Source organism: Pristiophorus japonicus, chromosome 23, assembly GCF_044704955.1.
Source record: "Pristiophorus japonicus isolate sPriJap1 chromosome 23, sPriJap1.hap1, whole genome shotgun sequence".
Taxonomy (NCBI): Eukaryota; Metazoa; Chordata; class Chondrichthyes; family Pristiophoridae; genus Pristiophorus; species Pristiophorus japonicus.
In genome coordinates this window covers 5,735,616-5,750,830 of record NC_091999.1, presented here as the reverse complement: position 1 = coordinate 5,750,830, position 15,215 = coordinate 5,735,616, and the positions used below count along the sequence as shown (strand labels likewise).

The 15,215-nt window shown below is 52.6% G+C and overlaps 2 protein-coding genes across 3 annotated transcripts in view; both read left to right on the top strand.

Moving 5' to 3' along the window:
* Nucleotides 1–15,215, top strand: part of LOC139235611 (uncharacterized) — a 75,312-nt gene that overhangs the window by 15,213 nt on the left and 44,884 nt on the right. The window contains exon 1 of one of the 2 annotated variants that reach the window (XM_070866650.1): nt 13,442–13,552. The exons of the other annotated variant lie outside the window; for it this stretch is intronic. The gene's annotated coding sequence lies outside the window, so the exon portion shown is untranslated. Of the gene's footprint in view, nt 1–13,441; nt 13,553–15,215 lie in introns of those variants that run through there. 2 annotated transcript variants of the gene reach the window in all.
* LOC139235699 (zinc finger protein 271-like) overlaps nt 196–15,215 on the top strand; it is a 105,142-nt gene continuing 90,122 nt past the window's right edge. The window contains exon 1 of the mRNA XM_070866739.1: nt 196–1,546. Coding sequence (XP_070722840.1) covers nt 196–1,546 — 1,351 coding nt within the window. The remainder of the gene's footprint in view (nt 1,547–15,215) is intronic.

The window sequence follows — 15,215 nt, the reverse complement described above, 5'->3', positions numbered from 1 at the left end:
CTACTCCTGCTCCTATTTCTTATGTTCTTACCCTGGTCCTGCAACCTGCAAATGTGCTTCGAGGCGGCCTCCGCTTCTGTTCTTCACTCCCCCCCCCACTCTCACTCCCTCCCACTCTCACTCCCTTTCTCCAAACTCGTTTTACAGGGGTTATCGGAAGTGGAGGATTTGATGCAGATGGGGAGCTCGAGCCAAATGTCGCGGCAGGATTTGCCGGAGTCCTTCGATTTGCCGGGGGCCGGGTATCAGCAGTACCACCACACGGAGCGCGCGGACCACCACACGGAGCGCGCGGACCACCACACGGAGCGCGCGGACCACCACACGGAGCACCAGGCAGACCACGGGGACCACCACGCGGATGGCGATCTCGGCAGCACCGGCAAGCTCTACATCTGCTCCGCCTGCGGCCTGGCCTTCGGCCGCTTCTCCGAGCAGGTGAGCCACAAGTGTGGCCGGCCCAGCGAACGAGTGTACCACTTCCTGTACCCGCCGGGGGAGACGGCGGAGGGGGGGGTGGGGAGGGGGGAGGAGGAGGGGTGCGGCCTGGTCGATTACGGGGCGGGGCGGCTCTACCCGTGCCGAGCCTGCGGCCTGGCCTTCGCCCGGGCCACCGAGCTGCAGAGCCACGAGTGCGGCCAGACGCCGGAGCCGGCGTACCGCTTCCTGTACCCGTCGGCGGATGGCGGCGGCGGCTGTGTGTGCTCGGCGTGCGGCCTGGCTTTCGCCCGGGCCACCGAGCTGCAGGTCCACGAGTGCGGCCAGGCGCCAGGCCCGGGGCTGGGGCGTCCCTACCGCTTCCTGTACCCGCCGGCAGGAGGAGGAGGAGGAGGAGGAGGAGGAGGAGGTGGAGGGGAAGCCGCCCCGGCCAAGCTCTACCCCTGCGGTGTCTGCGGCCGCACCTTTGGCCGCTCGTCCAACCTGGCCCGGCACCGGCGAGTGCACACCGGGGCCCAGCCGTACGCCTGCCCCGACTGCGGCAAGCGCTTCAACTACCCATCCGAGCTGGAGACCCACCAGCGGGTGCACACCGGGGAGAGGCCCTTCACCTGCGGCCTGTGTGGCAAAGGGTTCACCCAGTCCTCCAACCTGCTGACCCACCAGCGGGTGCACAGTGGCGAGCGGCCCTTCACCTGCTCGCTGTGTGGCAAGGGCTTTCCCTGCTCCTCCAAGCTGCTGACCCACCACCGGGTCCACACCGACGAGCGGCCCTTCGCCTGCCCCGACTGCTGCAAGCGCTTCAAGAGCGCCAAGGAGCTGATGATGCACCAGCGGGTGCACACCGGCGAGCGGCCCTTCCCCTGCGGCCGCTGCGGCAAGCGCTTTGCCCGCTCGGCCGACGCCCTGACCCACCAGCGGGTCCACACCGACCGCCGGCCCTTCCCCTGCCCCGCCTGCCCCAAGCGCTTCAAGAGCGCCCGCGAGCGGGCCCAGCACGGCCGCGTCCACACCGACGAGCGGCCGTTCCCCTGCGCCCGCTGCCCCAAGCGCTTCCTCTACTCCTCCAACCTGCTGCGTCACCAGAGGGTCCACGCCCAGCGGGACGGCGAGGGGGAGGGGGAGGGGCGGGGCGTCTGCTGAGGGGGGGGGGGGGGGGGGGGGCGAGGCTGAAGGGGCTGGTGGGGGGCGGGGATGAGAGAGAGACGGTGAGAGAGAGAGAGAAAGACAGAAGCAGGGGGGGTAAGAGAAGATAGAGACGTTGGGATGGAGAGAAAGAGAGAGAGGGACAGAGAGATGGACGGAGAGAGAGAGATGGACAGAGAGAGAGAGAGAGAGATATGGTCGGACCGACCGACCGACAGAGAGAGATGGATGGACAGACAGAGAGAGAGAGAGGGACGGAGAAAGAGACGGTGGGAGGGAGGGACGGATGAGACAGAGAGAGATGGACGGAGGGAGGAGTGAGGGGGAGAAACGGGGTGGGGGGAGGGAGGGAGAGGCCATTCACCTGCTCCGCCGGTGGGGAGGGATTCGCTCCGTCATCCCACCTGCTGACACACCAGCGAGCTCACACTGGGGAGAGACAGTTCTGACTCTGGAAAGAGCTTAAAAAGCACCGGAGATGTGAAGAGACACCAACAAGTTGACACTGGGGAGAGGCCGTTCACCTGCTCCGTGTGTGGGAAGGGATTCACTCAGTCTTCCAACCTCCCGACACACTGGAGAGAGTCCTTTCATCGACAGATACAAACAATGACCGAGAAGTGACAAGCCTCTGGTACCTTCAGCCCGTGCCACACAACTGGGATAGCTTGTGTATCACTATATGTACACACTCCCCCCACCACCCCAGCCACAACAATGTGATCTCCTGGGAGAGGCTAAAAGAAACAGGTTAAAAATCCCAGGCCAATTTGGGGCGGTGCGGAGTGGGTGGGTGGGGGGGGGGGGGAATTCCTCTCCGACCCAGCTGAGCGATGGAAATCATCAGGCGATCACTGTGGCCCTGAATTACCTGCCTTCCTGCAAGAGGACATCTCTACTCCGGCCAGCAACAGATCCCGCTCTCGCTTGAAGGAATTCAGCTACTTGGGGGAGGGGGGGGGGGGTCCATCGATTAGTGCGTGGGAAGGGATTCACTCGTTCATCCAACCTGCTGAGACACCAGAGAGTTCACACTGGGGAGAGGCCGTTCACCTGCTCTGTGTGTCGGAAGAACAGACGCACCAACGTTAGCGTCCTCGACCAGGCCAACGTCCCCAACATCGAGGCACTGACCACACACTCGACCAGCTCCGCTGGGCAGGGCCACATTGTCCGCATGGCCCAGACACGAGACTCCCAAAGCGAGCGCTCTACTCAGAACTCCTACATGGCAAGCGAGCCCCAGGTGGGCAGAGGAAACGTTACAAGGGACCACCCTCAAAGCCTCCCTGATAAAGTGCACCATCCCCACCGACACCTGGGAGTCCCTGGCCAAAGACCAGTCCCGCCCCTAAGTGGAGGAAGTGCATCCGGGAGGGCGCTGAGCACCTCGAGTCTCGCCGCCGAGAGCGTGCAGAAAGCAAGCGCAGGCAGCGGAAGGAGCGTGTGGCAAACCTGTCCCACCCGCCCTTTCCCTCAACCACTGTCTGTCCCACCTGTGACAGGGACTGTGGATCTCGTATTGGACTGTTCAGTCACCTGAGATCTCACTTTTAGAGTGGGGGCAAGTCTTCCTCGACTCCGAGGGACTGCCTATGATGATGATAGGTGGGAAGAGATTCACTCCTTCAACCACTCTGCTGAGACACCAGCGAGTTCACACCGGAGAGAGGCCGTTCACCCGATCCACTTGTCTGTCCTATCTCCTGCAGCGATTTGACTCGGCTGTTGATCGGGACTGAACAATGATCACTCTGGCTATCGGGGGACTTTGATGCTGACGTGTGCAGAGCCGTATGAATCTTAAAACACTTTAGGAAGGATGTCCAGGCCGAGATTTACTCGAATGGTGCCAGGGAATTCACCAAAAATGGCTAATCCGAGCCCATGGCTTTTGGGAGAACCCGTGGCTTTCGAGCTCAAACCATAGCGATGAAAACTCGGAAATGAAATTAAATATGCGCTAAATTGTAAAGGAGGTTCAGGAACAGAGCGAGCTGGAGGGGCTGTATGCACTTAAATCCTTCAAGGAGGCAGGGCTAGTTGGGAAGGCCCGTTAAAAAGGCTTAAAGGATCCTGGGCTTCGTAAATAGAGGCATAGAATACAGAATGCAAGAACATTAGAACAGGAGGAGGCCCATTCAGCTCCTCGAGCCTGTCACACAGGAACAGGAGGAGGCCCATTCAGCTCCTCGAGCCTGTCACACAGGAACAGGAGGAGGCCCATTCAGCTCCTCGAGCCTGTCACACAGGAACAGGAGGAGGCCCATTCAGCCGCTCGAGCCTGTCGCACAGAAACAGGAGGAGGCCCATTCAGCCCCTTGAGCCTGTCACATAAGAACATAAGAATTAGGAACAGGAGTAGACCATCTAGCCCCTCGAGCCTGCTCCGCCATTCAAAAAGATCATGGCTGATCTGGCCGTGGACTCAGCTCCACTTACCCGCCCGCTCCCCATAACCCTTAATTCCCTTATTGGTTAAAAATCTATCTATCTGTGACTTGAATACATTCAATGAGCTAGCCTCAACTGCTTCCTTGGGCAGAGAATTCCACAGATTCACAACCCTCTGGGAGAAGAAATTCCTTCTCAACTCAGTTTTAAATTGTCTCCCCCGTATTTTGAGGCTGTGCCCCCTAGTTCTAGTCTCCCCGACCAGTGGAAACAACCTCTCTGCCTCTATCTTATCTATCCCTTTCATTATTTTAAATGTTTCTATAAGATCACCCCTCATCCTTCTGAACTCCAATGAGTAAAGACCCAGTTTACTCAATCTATCATCATAAGGTAACCCCCTCATCTCCGGAATCAGCCTAGTGAATCGTCTCTGTACCCCCTCCAAGGCCAGTATATCCTTCCTTAAGTAAGGTGACCAAAACTGCACGCAGTACTCCAGATGCGGCCTCACCAATACCCTGTACAGTTGCAGCTGGACCTCCCTGCTTTTGTACTCCATCCCTCTCGCAATGAAGGCCAACATTCCATTCGCCTTCCTGATTACCTGCTGCACCTAAAGAGTTTCATGCACAAAGACCCCCCAGGTCCCTCTGTACCACAGCATGTTGTAATTTCTCCCCATTCAAATAATATTCCCTTTTACTGTGTTTTTTCCAAGGTGGATGACCTCACACTTTCCAACATTGTATTCCATCTGCCAAACCTTAGCCCATTCGCTTAACCTATCTAAATCTTTTTGCAGCCTCTCTGTGTTCTCTACACAACCCGCTTTCCCACTAATCTTTGTGTCATCTGCAAATTGTGTTACACTACACTCTCTCCCCTCTGCCAGGTCATCTATGTATATTGTAAACAGTTGTGGTCCCAGCACCGATCCCTGTGGCACACCACTAACCACCGATTTCCAACCCGAAAAGGACCCATTTATCCCGACTCTCTGCTTTCTGTTCGCCAGCCAATTCTCTATCCATGCTAATACATTTCCTCTGACTCTGCGTACCTTTAACTTCTGCAGTAACCTGCAGTCACACAGGAACAAGAGGAGGCCCATTCAGCCCCTCGAGGCCCATTCAGCCCCTCGAGCCTCTTACACAGGAGCAGGAGGAGGCCCGTACAGCCCCTCGAACCGCTTACACAGGAGCAGGAGGAGGAGGCCCATTCAGCCCCTCGAGGCCCATTCAGCCCCTCGAGCCTCTTACACAGGAGCAGGAGGAGGCCCATTCAGCCCCTCGAACCGCTTACACAGGAGCAGGAGGAGGCCAATTCAGCCCCTCGAGCCTGTCACACCATGCAATGAGATCGTGGACGATCTGTGATCGAACTCCATCTACCCGTCTTTGCCCCATAACTCTTTGGCTGACCGAAATCGGTGGGCAAGGAAGTTATCGCTAAACCGTCATAACTCACTGCATGGGAGCTGGAGTCCAGTTCTTGGCAGCACACTTTAGGAAAGATGATATGCCCTTGGAGGGGGAGATTTACTACAATGATACCAGGGATGAGGGACATCAGTTATGCAGTGAGACTGGAGAAACTGGGGTGTGCTTCTTTTTAGAGCAGAGAAGGATAACGCAAGATTTATTAATGGTGTTCAAAATTACAAGGGGTATTGACAGCACAGAAACAGGCCATTCAACCCAACTGGCTTATGAAGGTGTTTATGCTCCACACCAGTCTCCTCCAACCCCTCTCCGTCTCACCCCATCAACATATCCTTCTATTCCTTTCTCCCACATGTGTTGATCCAGCCTCCCCTTAAGTTCAACGATACTATTGCAAGGGGGGATGGAGTATAAAAGCAGCGAAGTCCGGCTACAGCTATACAGGGTACTGGTGAGGCCACACCTGGAGTACTGCGTACAGTTTTGGTCTCCGTATTTAAGAAAGGATATACTTGCATTGGAGGCTGTTCAGAGAAGATTCACTAGATGATTCCGGAGATGAGGGGGTTGACTTACGAAGATGGGTTGAGTAGGTTGGAGTTCAGAAGAATGAGATAATCTTCTTGAAACTTGTAAGATAATGAAGGGGCTCGACGAGGTAGATGCAGAGAGGATATTTCCACTCATAGGGGAAAATAAAACTGGAGGACATAGTCTTAGAATAAGGGGCCGTCCATTTAAAACTGAGATGAGGAGGAATTTCTTCTCTCTGAGGGTTGTAAATCTGTGGAATTCTCTGCCCAGAGAGCTGTGGAAGCTAGATCATTGAATATATTTAAGGTGGAGATAGACAGATTTGTGAGTGATAAAGGAGTAAAAAGTTATGGTGAGCAGGCAGGGAAGTGGAGCTGAGTCCATGATCAGACCAATCATGATCGTATTGAATGCTGGAGCATGCTCGAGGGGCCAAATGGCCGACTCCTGCTCCTATTTCTTATATTCTTATGTAACCCAGGTATATGGAGACCAGAACTGTGCACAGTGCTCCCAAGTGTGGTCTAAGGAAAAGGAGGTGGGGTAGCGTTACTGGTTAAAGAGGAGATTAATGCAATAGTAAGGAAGGACATTAGCTTGGATAATGTGGAATCTATATGGGTAGAGCTGCGGAACACCAAAGAGCAGAAAACGATAGTGGGAGTTGTGTACAGACCACCAAATAGTAGTAGTGAGGTTGGGGATGGCATCAAACAGGAAATTGGGGATGGCATCAAACAGGAAATTAGGGATGCATGCAATAAAGGTACAGCAGTTATCATGGGTGACTTTAATCTACATAGATATTGGGCTAACCAAACTGGTAGCAATACTGTGGAGGAGGATTTCCTGGAGTGTATTAGGGATGGCTTTCGAGACCAGTATGTCGAGGAACCAACTAGAGGGCTGGCCATCCTAGACTGGCTGTTGTGTAATGAGAAAGGGCTAATTAGCAATCTTGTTGTGCGAGGCCCCTTGGGGAAGAGTGACCATAATATGGTAGAATTCTTCATTAAGATGGAGAGTGACACAGTTAATTCAGAGACGAGGGTCCTGAACTTAAAGAAAGGTAACTTCGATGGTATGAGACGTGAATTGTCTAGGATAGACTGGCGAATGATACTTAAAGGGTTGATGGTTGTTAGGAAATGGCAGACATTTAAAGATCACATGGATGAACTACAACAATTATACATCCCTGTCTGGCGTAAAAATAAAATGGGGAAGATGGCTCAACTGTGGCTAACGAGGGAAATTAGGGTTAGTGTTAAATCCAAGGAAGAGGCATATAAATTGGCCAGAATAAGCAGCAAACCTGAGGACTAGGAGAAATTTAGAATTCAGCAGAGGACCAAGGGTTTAATTAGGAGGGGGGAAATAGAGTATGAGAGGAAGCTTGCCGGGAACATAATAACTGACTGCAAAAGCTTCTATAGATATGTGAAGAGAAAAAGATTAATGAAGATTAATGTAGGTCCCTTGCAGTCAGAATGAGGTGAATTCATAATGGGGGAATAAGCAAATGGCAGACCAATTGAACAAATACTTTGGTTCTGTCTTCACTAAGGAAGACGCAAATAACCTCCCGAAAATACTAGGGGACCGAGGGTCTGGTGAGATGGAGGAACTGAGGGAAATCCTTATTAGTCAGGAAATGGTGTTGGGGAAATTGATGGGATTGAAGGCCGATAAATCCCCAGGGCCTGATCGTCTGCATCCTAGAGTACTTGGGGAAGTGGCCCTAGAATTAGTGGATGCATTGATGGTCATTTTCCAACATAATATAGACTCTGGATCAGTTCCTATGGATTGGAGGGTAGCTAATGTAACCCCACTTTTTAAAAAAGGAGAGGGGCGAGGGGGGATAAAAGGGAATTATGGACCGGTTAGCCTGAAATCGGTAGTGTGGAAAATGTTGGAATCAATTATTAAAGATGTAATAGCAGCGCATTTGGAAAGCAGAGACAGGATCGGTAAAAGTCAGCATGGATTCATGAAAGGGAAATCACACTTGACAAATCTTCTAGGATTTTTTGAGGATCTAACTAGTAGAGTGGATCGAGGGGTCAAATGGCCAACTCTTGCTCCTATTTCTTATGTAACCCAGGTATATGGAGACCAGAACTGTGCATGGTGCTCCAAGTGTGGTCTAACCAAGGTATATGGCGACCAGAACTGTGTACAGTGCTCCAAGTGTGATCTTGCTACGGTTTTCAATTCTATGCCTCTAGAAATGCAGCCCAGTGATTGGTTTGTTTGATTGCTGTGTCGAAAGCTGTTAGAATTTTGAACACCTGTGTCTCATTTTCTCATTTCCTCTTTACCATCTTTGCTCGAGCGAAAGTGGCCCAGTTTCTGCCCTTGGAGCTGTATCTTCTCAGCCCAGGATCACGTTGGCATATCCCTCTTGTGGGACCTTGCTGTGCGCAGAAATTGGCTGCTGCATTTCCCACATTCCAAAACTTGTATTCAGATAGCGCCTTTAACGTCGCCAGATGTTCTAAGGTGCTTCACAGGAGAGTAAATCAAACAAAATTTGGCACCGAGCCACGAAAGGAAATATTAGGGCATCAAGAGGTAGGTTTTAAGGAGCATCTTAAAGGAGGAGAGAGAGATAGAGAAGCGGAGAGATTAAGGGAGAGAATTCCAGAGTTTGGGGCCTAGGCAGCTGAAGACATGGCCACCAGGGGTGGAACGATTATAATCGGGGATGCTGAAGAGAGCAGAATTAGAGGAGCACAAATATCGCTTGGGTGGGGGAGTATTGCGGGGCTGGAGGAGGTTACAGAGATAGGGAGGGGGCGAGGCCATGGAGGGATTTGTAAACAAGGATGAGAATTTTGAAATCGAGGCGTTGCTTAACTGGAAGCCAATGTCGGTCAGCGAGCACAGGGGGTGATGGGTGAGCGGGACTCGGTGCGAGTTACTACAGTGACTACGCTTCAAAAAGTACTTCATTGGCTGTGAAGCGCTTTGGGACATCCTGAGGTCATGAAAGGCGCTATAGAAATGCAAGTCTTTCTTTGACATCCTTCCTAAACTGAACTGCCCAAAAAAGTGTTGTGATTGAAACCCGACGTGTCGGTTTAGCATTAGCTCTCTTGTTTGTGGTGATAAAATCGAGGAGCCTTTAGTTAAAAAATGCACGCCCATCAACCAGCCCGCTCGCTTTTAGTGATTTCTGTATCTGAACCCCGCGAATCTCTCTCGCTGGCTTTGAACTCTCACCGTTCGGTCTCGGCACCGGCCCACTGGGCAGCCCTTTCGCCTCCCGAGTCCGGCGACTGTCTGGTTCCAGCTCCGTTCCGGAGACGTGGTCGCACAATCGAGGCCAACATTGCCGTGGGGGCGGCACTGTGGGGCGGTGCCGTCTTTCGGATGAGACGTTGAATACGAGCCCCCCCCCCCCTCACCTCCGCCCCGTCTGCCCTCTCGCGGGCGGACGTAAAAGATCCCACAGCCGCGTGTTGGCAGGTTCTCGTGGGGCCGATATATCTCGCTGGGAAAACAACCCAACAAATGATCTGGTCATTAATCTCATTGCTGTTTGCGGGAGCTTGCTGTGCGTTATTTTGGCTGCCCGCCGCTTCCTACATCGCGGCAGTGACTCCACTTCAAAAATGACTGCATTGGCTGGAAAGTGCTTTTGGGGATGTCCGAAGGCCGTGAATGGTGTGATATAAATGCAAGTTGTCTTATTTCTATTTAGTGTATATTAGGTGTACATAGTGTCCCACAAATGTAGCAGCTCACATTTTTTTCAGCATTAAATTTCAACTTGTCAACCCGTGCAATCAGCAAACCTCTGTGTGTGAGAGTGTGTGAGCTCCCGAAGCAATCGTGTGCAGTTGCACGGAATGTACAGCGCAGAAACGGACCGTTTGGCCCAACTAGTCCGTGCCGGTGTTTGTGTTCCACGCGGGGCTCCCTCCCACCAACATTCCCCACAGTCTGGCGGAGGCGTGCCTGCATGGGGAAAAATATTCAAGGGAATGCGGCCTCCCTACTTTATAAGAACATAAGAAATAGGAGCAGGAGTCGGCCATTCGGCCCCTCGAGCCAGCCCATTCAATACGATCATGGCTAATCCGATCATGGACTCAGCTCCACTTCCCTGCCCGCTCCCCATAATCCCTTATCGGTTAAGAAACTGTCTAGCTCTGTCTTAAATTTATTCAATGTCCCAGCCTCCACAGCTCTCGGGGGCAGCGAATTCCACAGATTTACAACCCTCAGAGAAGAAATTCCTCCTCATCTCAGTTTTAATTGTCGGCCCCTTATTCTAAGATCACGCCCCCTCGTTCTAGTCTCCCCCATCAGTGGAAACATCCTCTCTGCATCCACCTTGTCAAGCCCCCTCGTAATCTTATGTTTCGATAAGATCACCTCTCATTCTTCTGAATTCCAATGTGTAGAGGTCCAACCTACTCGACCTTTCCTCAACCCCCTCATCTCCTGAATCAACCGAGTGAACCTTCTCTGAACTGCCTCCAAAGCAAGTATATCCTTTCGTAAATATGGAAACCAAAACTGCACGCAATATTCCAGGTGTGGCCTCACCAGTGCCCTGTATAACTGTAGCAAGACTTCCCTGCTTTTATACTCCATCCCCTTTGCAATAAAGGCCAACATACCATTGGCCTTCCTGATCACTTGCTGTACCTGCATACCATCCTTTTGTGTTTCATGCACAAGTAACCCCCAGGTCCCGTTGTACTGCAGCACTTTGCAATTTCGCCCGACGAGAATCACTGGTCCCATAAATGTTTGTTGTTGGTACGCGGCCCCTTTAAGGGGCTGAGCGGCCCATTCAAAACAACCTGTGTGTGTGTGCGGAATTTCCATTTAAAAGGCGGTGAGCTATCGGGTACAGTAACACAGAGGTCCAGTTACTGGGCTAGTGATTCAGAGACCTGCATTAATGGTCCAGAGCCCCGAGTTCAAATCCCACCACGGCAGCTGGGGGAATCGGTTCATTGAACACATCTAGCATCCTGAGATGAGGGGGGTTTGACTTGTGAAGAAAGGTTGAGCAGGTTGGGCCTGTACTCATTGGAATTCAGCAGAATGAGAGGTGATCTTATTGAAACATATAAGATAATGAAGGGGCTTGACAGGGTAGCTGCAGAGAGGATGCTTCCCCTCGTGGGGGAATCTAGAACTAGGGGCCATAGTTTCAGAATAAGGGGCCGCCCATTTAGAACTGAGATGAGGAGGAATTTCTTCTCTGAGGGTTGTAAATCTGTGGAATTCTCTGCCCCAGAGAGCTGTGGAGGCTGGGTCATTGAATATATTTAAGGTGGAGATAGATTTTTCAGCGATAAGGGAGTGAAGGGTTATGGGGAGCGGGCGGGGAAGTGGAGCTGAGTCCATGATCGGATCAGCCATGGTCGTATTGAATGGCGGAGCAGGCTCGAGGGGCCGAATGGCCGACTCCTGCTCCTATTATGTTCTTATGAGTAACGGTGACCATGAAACTACCAGATTGTGGTTTTAAAAACCCACCTGGTTCACTAATGCCCTTTAGGGAAGGAAACCTTACCCAGTTTGCCCGATATGTGACTCCAGACCCACAGCAATGTGGTTGACCCTTAACTGTCCTCTCTGTTGTACTAAACCTCTACGACAAAGTCAGCACTGTGGGAGTAACTCCACATGGACTGCAGGGGTTCAAGAAGGAGGTTCACCCCCCATCTTTAAAGGCACGTAGGGATGGGCAATAAATGCTGGGCTTCCCAGCGACGCTCACAACCCAATGTTGTCCAGCTCTTGCTGCATTAGGGCACGGACTGCTTCATCATCTGAGGAGTTGCGAATGGAACTGAACACTGTGGATCCCCACGTCTGACCCTATGACGGAGGGAAGATCATTGATAAAGCAGCTGAAGATGGTTGGGCTGAGGACACTGCCTTGAGAGATTCTTGCAGCTCATGTCTTGGGCCGAGGTGTTTGAGCTCCAACAACCACAGCTCGGGGGGTGTAGATTTAAAGTAATTGGTAGAAAAATTACAAAACGGCTTAACCTACCGGGCTACGGACCAAGATCTGCAAAGTCGGAGCAGACTTCCTCTGTGCTAGCTGTGACTCCAGCCAGGGGAGAGTTTCCCCCCTCTGATTGCCATTGACTCCATAATCCTTGTCCCCAACAATTCTGCAGCAACCCTTTAATAACCTGACCCTGTGTTGCCCATTGACGCTGAAATGAGCTTTCGACCACCTGTCTACAGCATAACCAACATCGCCCGTCTCCGCTCCTGCCTCAGCTCATCTGCTGCTGAAACCCTCATCCGTGCCTTTGTTACCTCCAGAGTTGACTATTCCAATGCACTCCTGGCCGGCCTCTCTCATTCTACACTACGTAAACTAGAGGTGATCCAAAACTCAGCTGCCCTGTGTCCCAACTCGCACCGAGTCCCGCTCACCCATCACCCCAGTGCTCACCGCCCCGTGTCCTAACTCGCACCGAGTCCCGCTCACCCATCACCCCAGTGCTCGCTGAACTACATTGGCTCCCGGTTAAGCAAAATCTCGATTTCAAAATTCTCATCTGTGTTTGCAGATCCCTCCATGGCCCCTTGCCCCCTCCCTATCTTTATAACCTCATCCAGCCCCTACACCCCTCCCTGTCTCTCTAACCTCGAGCCCCAGAACCCCCCCCTGCCGAGATGTCTGCACTCCTCTAATTCTGCCCCCCTGACCATCCCTGATTATAATCGCTCCACCATCGGTGGCCGTGCCTTCTGTTGCCTGGGCCCCAAGCTCTGGAACTCCCTCCCTAAACCTCTCCGTCGCTCTACCTCTCTCTCCCCGTCTCTCTGCCTCTCTCTCCTCCTTCAAGACGCTCCTTAAAACCGACCTCTTTGACCAAACTTTTGATCACCTGCCCTAAGTTCTTCTGTGGCTCGGTGTCAAATTTATCTGTTTGTATGTAAACATTTTGTGAAAAGCACCTTGGGACGTTTTACTTTGTTAAAGACGCTATATAAATACAATAATAAATATTATTACCTTTTTGACTAAGCTTTTGGTCACCTACCTCTTTAAACAAGCTTTTTGTCACCTGCCTTAATTTATTGTATGGCTCAGTGTCAAATTTTTGTCGCACAATACTTGTGTCAAGCAGCTTGGGAGGTTGCAGTAGGCTAAAGGCGCTATATAGATATAAGTTGTTGTTGTAATAGGCTGACCCTGTGTTGGCCATTGTAGGGGAGGCTCCCTCCCGAGCATGCGCGGTGGCCAGCAAGTGGCCCAGCGCAAATCCCGCCCCTCCAGTGCATTGCGATTGGTTGGAGGAACAAACGAACCGTCTCGGTCCGCCGGGCACCGCCCCCTCCCACGATGACTATTGGTTGCGGCGCACAGTCAATCAGGTTAGGCGGACCCACGTGTCCCTGAGCAACCCGCGAGGCTGCATTGCGATTGGTTGGAGGATCCTCCGGGCGCCGCCCCCCCATCTAACCATAGCTACGACGGCTATTGGTCGGGGCGCACGTCTGTCAGCCGGAGCACGTGACTGCCCCACACCCCACCGACGCAGCTTCCCACGGCCGAGCCGGCCGCCATCTTGGAGCAGCTGCGAGCCCGCACTGTGCCGGTCGGTATCTCTCCGCCTTTCGCTGGGTTTGGCCGCCTCCCCCTCCCCCCTCCCCCGCGCGGCCGCTGCGCACCACCCGTCGGACGTCCGTCACAAACCCGCCACTTTCCGCCGGCGCCCCTCGGGCGGGTGGTTGGGTGAGAGGAGGGGAGGGGAGGGGAGGGGCCCCCGCCTACCGTGCTTTACCCACAGTGCGCCGCGCGGTTGCTGGGCGACCGGCAGGCGTCCCACGGACGCGCAGGCGCACCAGAGCAACGGGGGGCGGGGCTTCATCCAACCAATGGGGGTTGTGCTTGGCCGGCGTGACGGCACTGTTGCTGGGCAGATTTGTGCAGCAAAACTGGCTTCCCTTTGATGAAACAGCTGGGATCAACATCAGAATATGAGAGCAGGTTGTGATTAGCATGGGATTGGTTTGTGATTATTTTACTCAAGAGCAGAAGAAACAGGAGCAGGAGTCGGCCATTCGGCCCCTCGAGCCTGCTCCGCCATTTAATACGACCATGGCTGATCCGATCATGGACTCAGCTCCACTTCCCCGCCCGCTCCCCGTAACCCTTCACTCCCTTATCGCTCAAAAATCTGTCTATCTCCGCCTTAAATATATTCAATGACCCAGCCTCCACAGCTCTCTGGGGCAGAGAATTCCACAGATTTACAACCCTCCGAGAGAAGAAATTCCTCCTCATCTCAGTTTTAAATGGGCGGCCCCTTATTCTGAGACTATGCCCCCTAGTTCTAGTCTCCCCCATCAGTGGAAACAGCCTCTCTGCATCCACCTTGTCAAGCCCCCCTCATAATCTTACACGTTTCGATAAGATCACCTCTCATTCTTCTGAACTCCAATGAGTAGAGACCCAACCTACTCAACCTTTCCTCATAAGTCAACCCCCCCCCCCCTCATCTCCGGAATCAACCGAGTGAACCTTCTCTGAACTGCCTCCAAAGCAAAGTATATCCTTTCGTAAATATGGAAACCAAAACTGTACGCACTACTCCAGGTGTGGCCTCACCAATACCCTGTATAACTGTAGCAAGACTTCCCTGCTTTTATACCCTATCCCCTTTGCAATAAAGGCCAAGATACCATTGGCCTTCCTGATCACTTGCTGTACCTGTACACTAACCTTTTGTGTTTCATGCACCAGGACCCCCAGGTCCCGCTGTACTGCAGCACTTTGTAATCTTTCTCCATTTAAATAATAACTTGCTCTTTGATTTTTTTTCTGCCAAATTGCATAACCTCACACTTTCTAATATATTCCATCTGCCAAATTTTTGCCCACTCACTTAGCCTGTCTATGTCCTTGTGTTCAGTTGGGTCTCCTAATCTGAGGAAGGACGTTCTTGCTATTGAGGGAGTGCAGCGAAGGTTCACCAGACTGATTCCCGGGATGGCGGGACTGACATATGAGGAGAGACTGGATCAACTGGGCCTTTATACACTCGAGTTTAGAAGGATGAGAGGGGATCTCATAGAAACTTACAAGATTCTGACGGGACTGGACAGGTTAGATGCGGGAAGAATGATCCCGATGATGGGGAAGTCCAGAACCAGGGATCACAGTCTAAGAATAAGGGGTCGACCATTTAGGACTGAGATGAGGAGAAACTTCTTCACTCAGAGAGTTGTGAACCTGTGGAATTCCCTACCGCAGAGAGT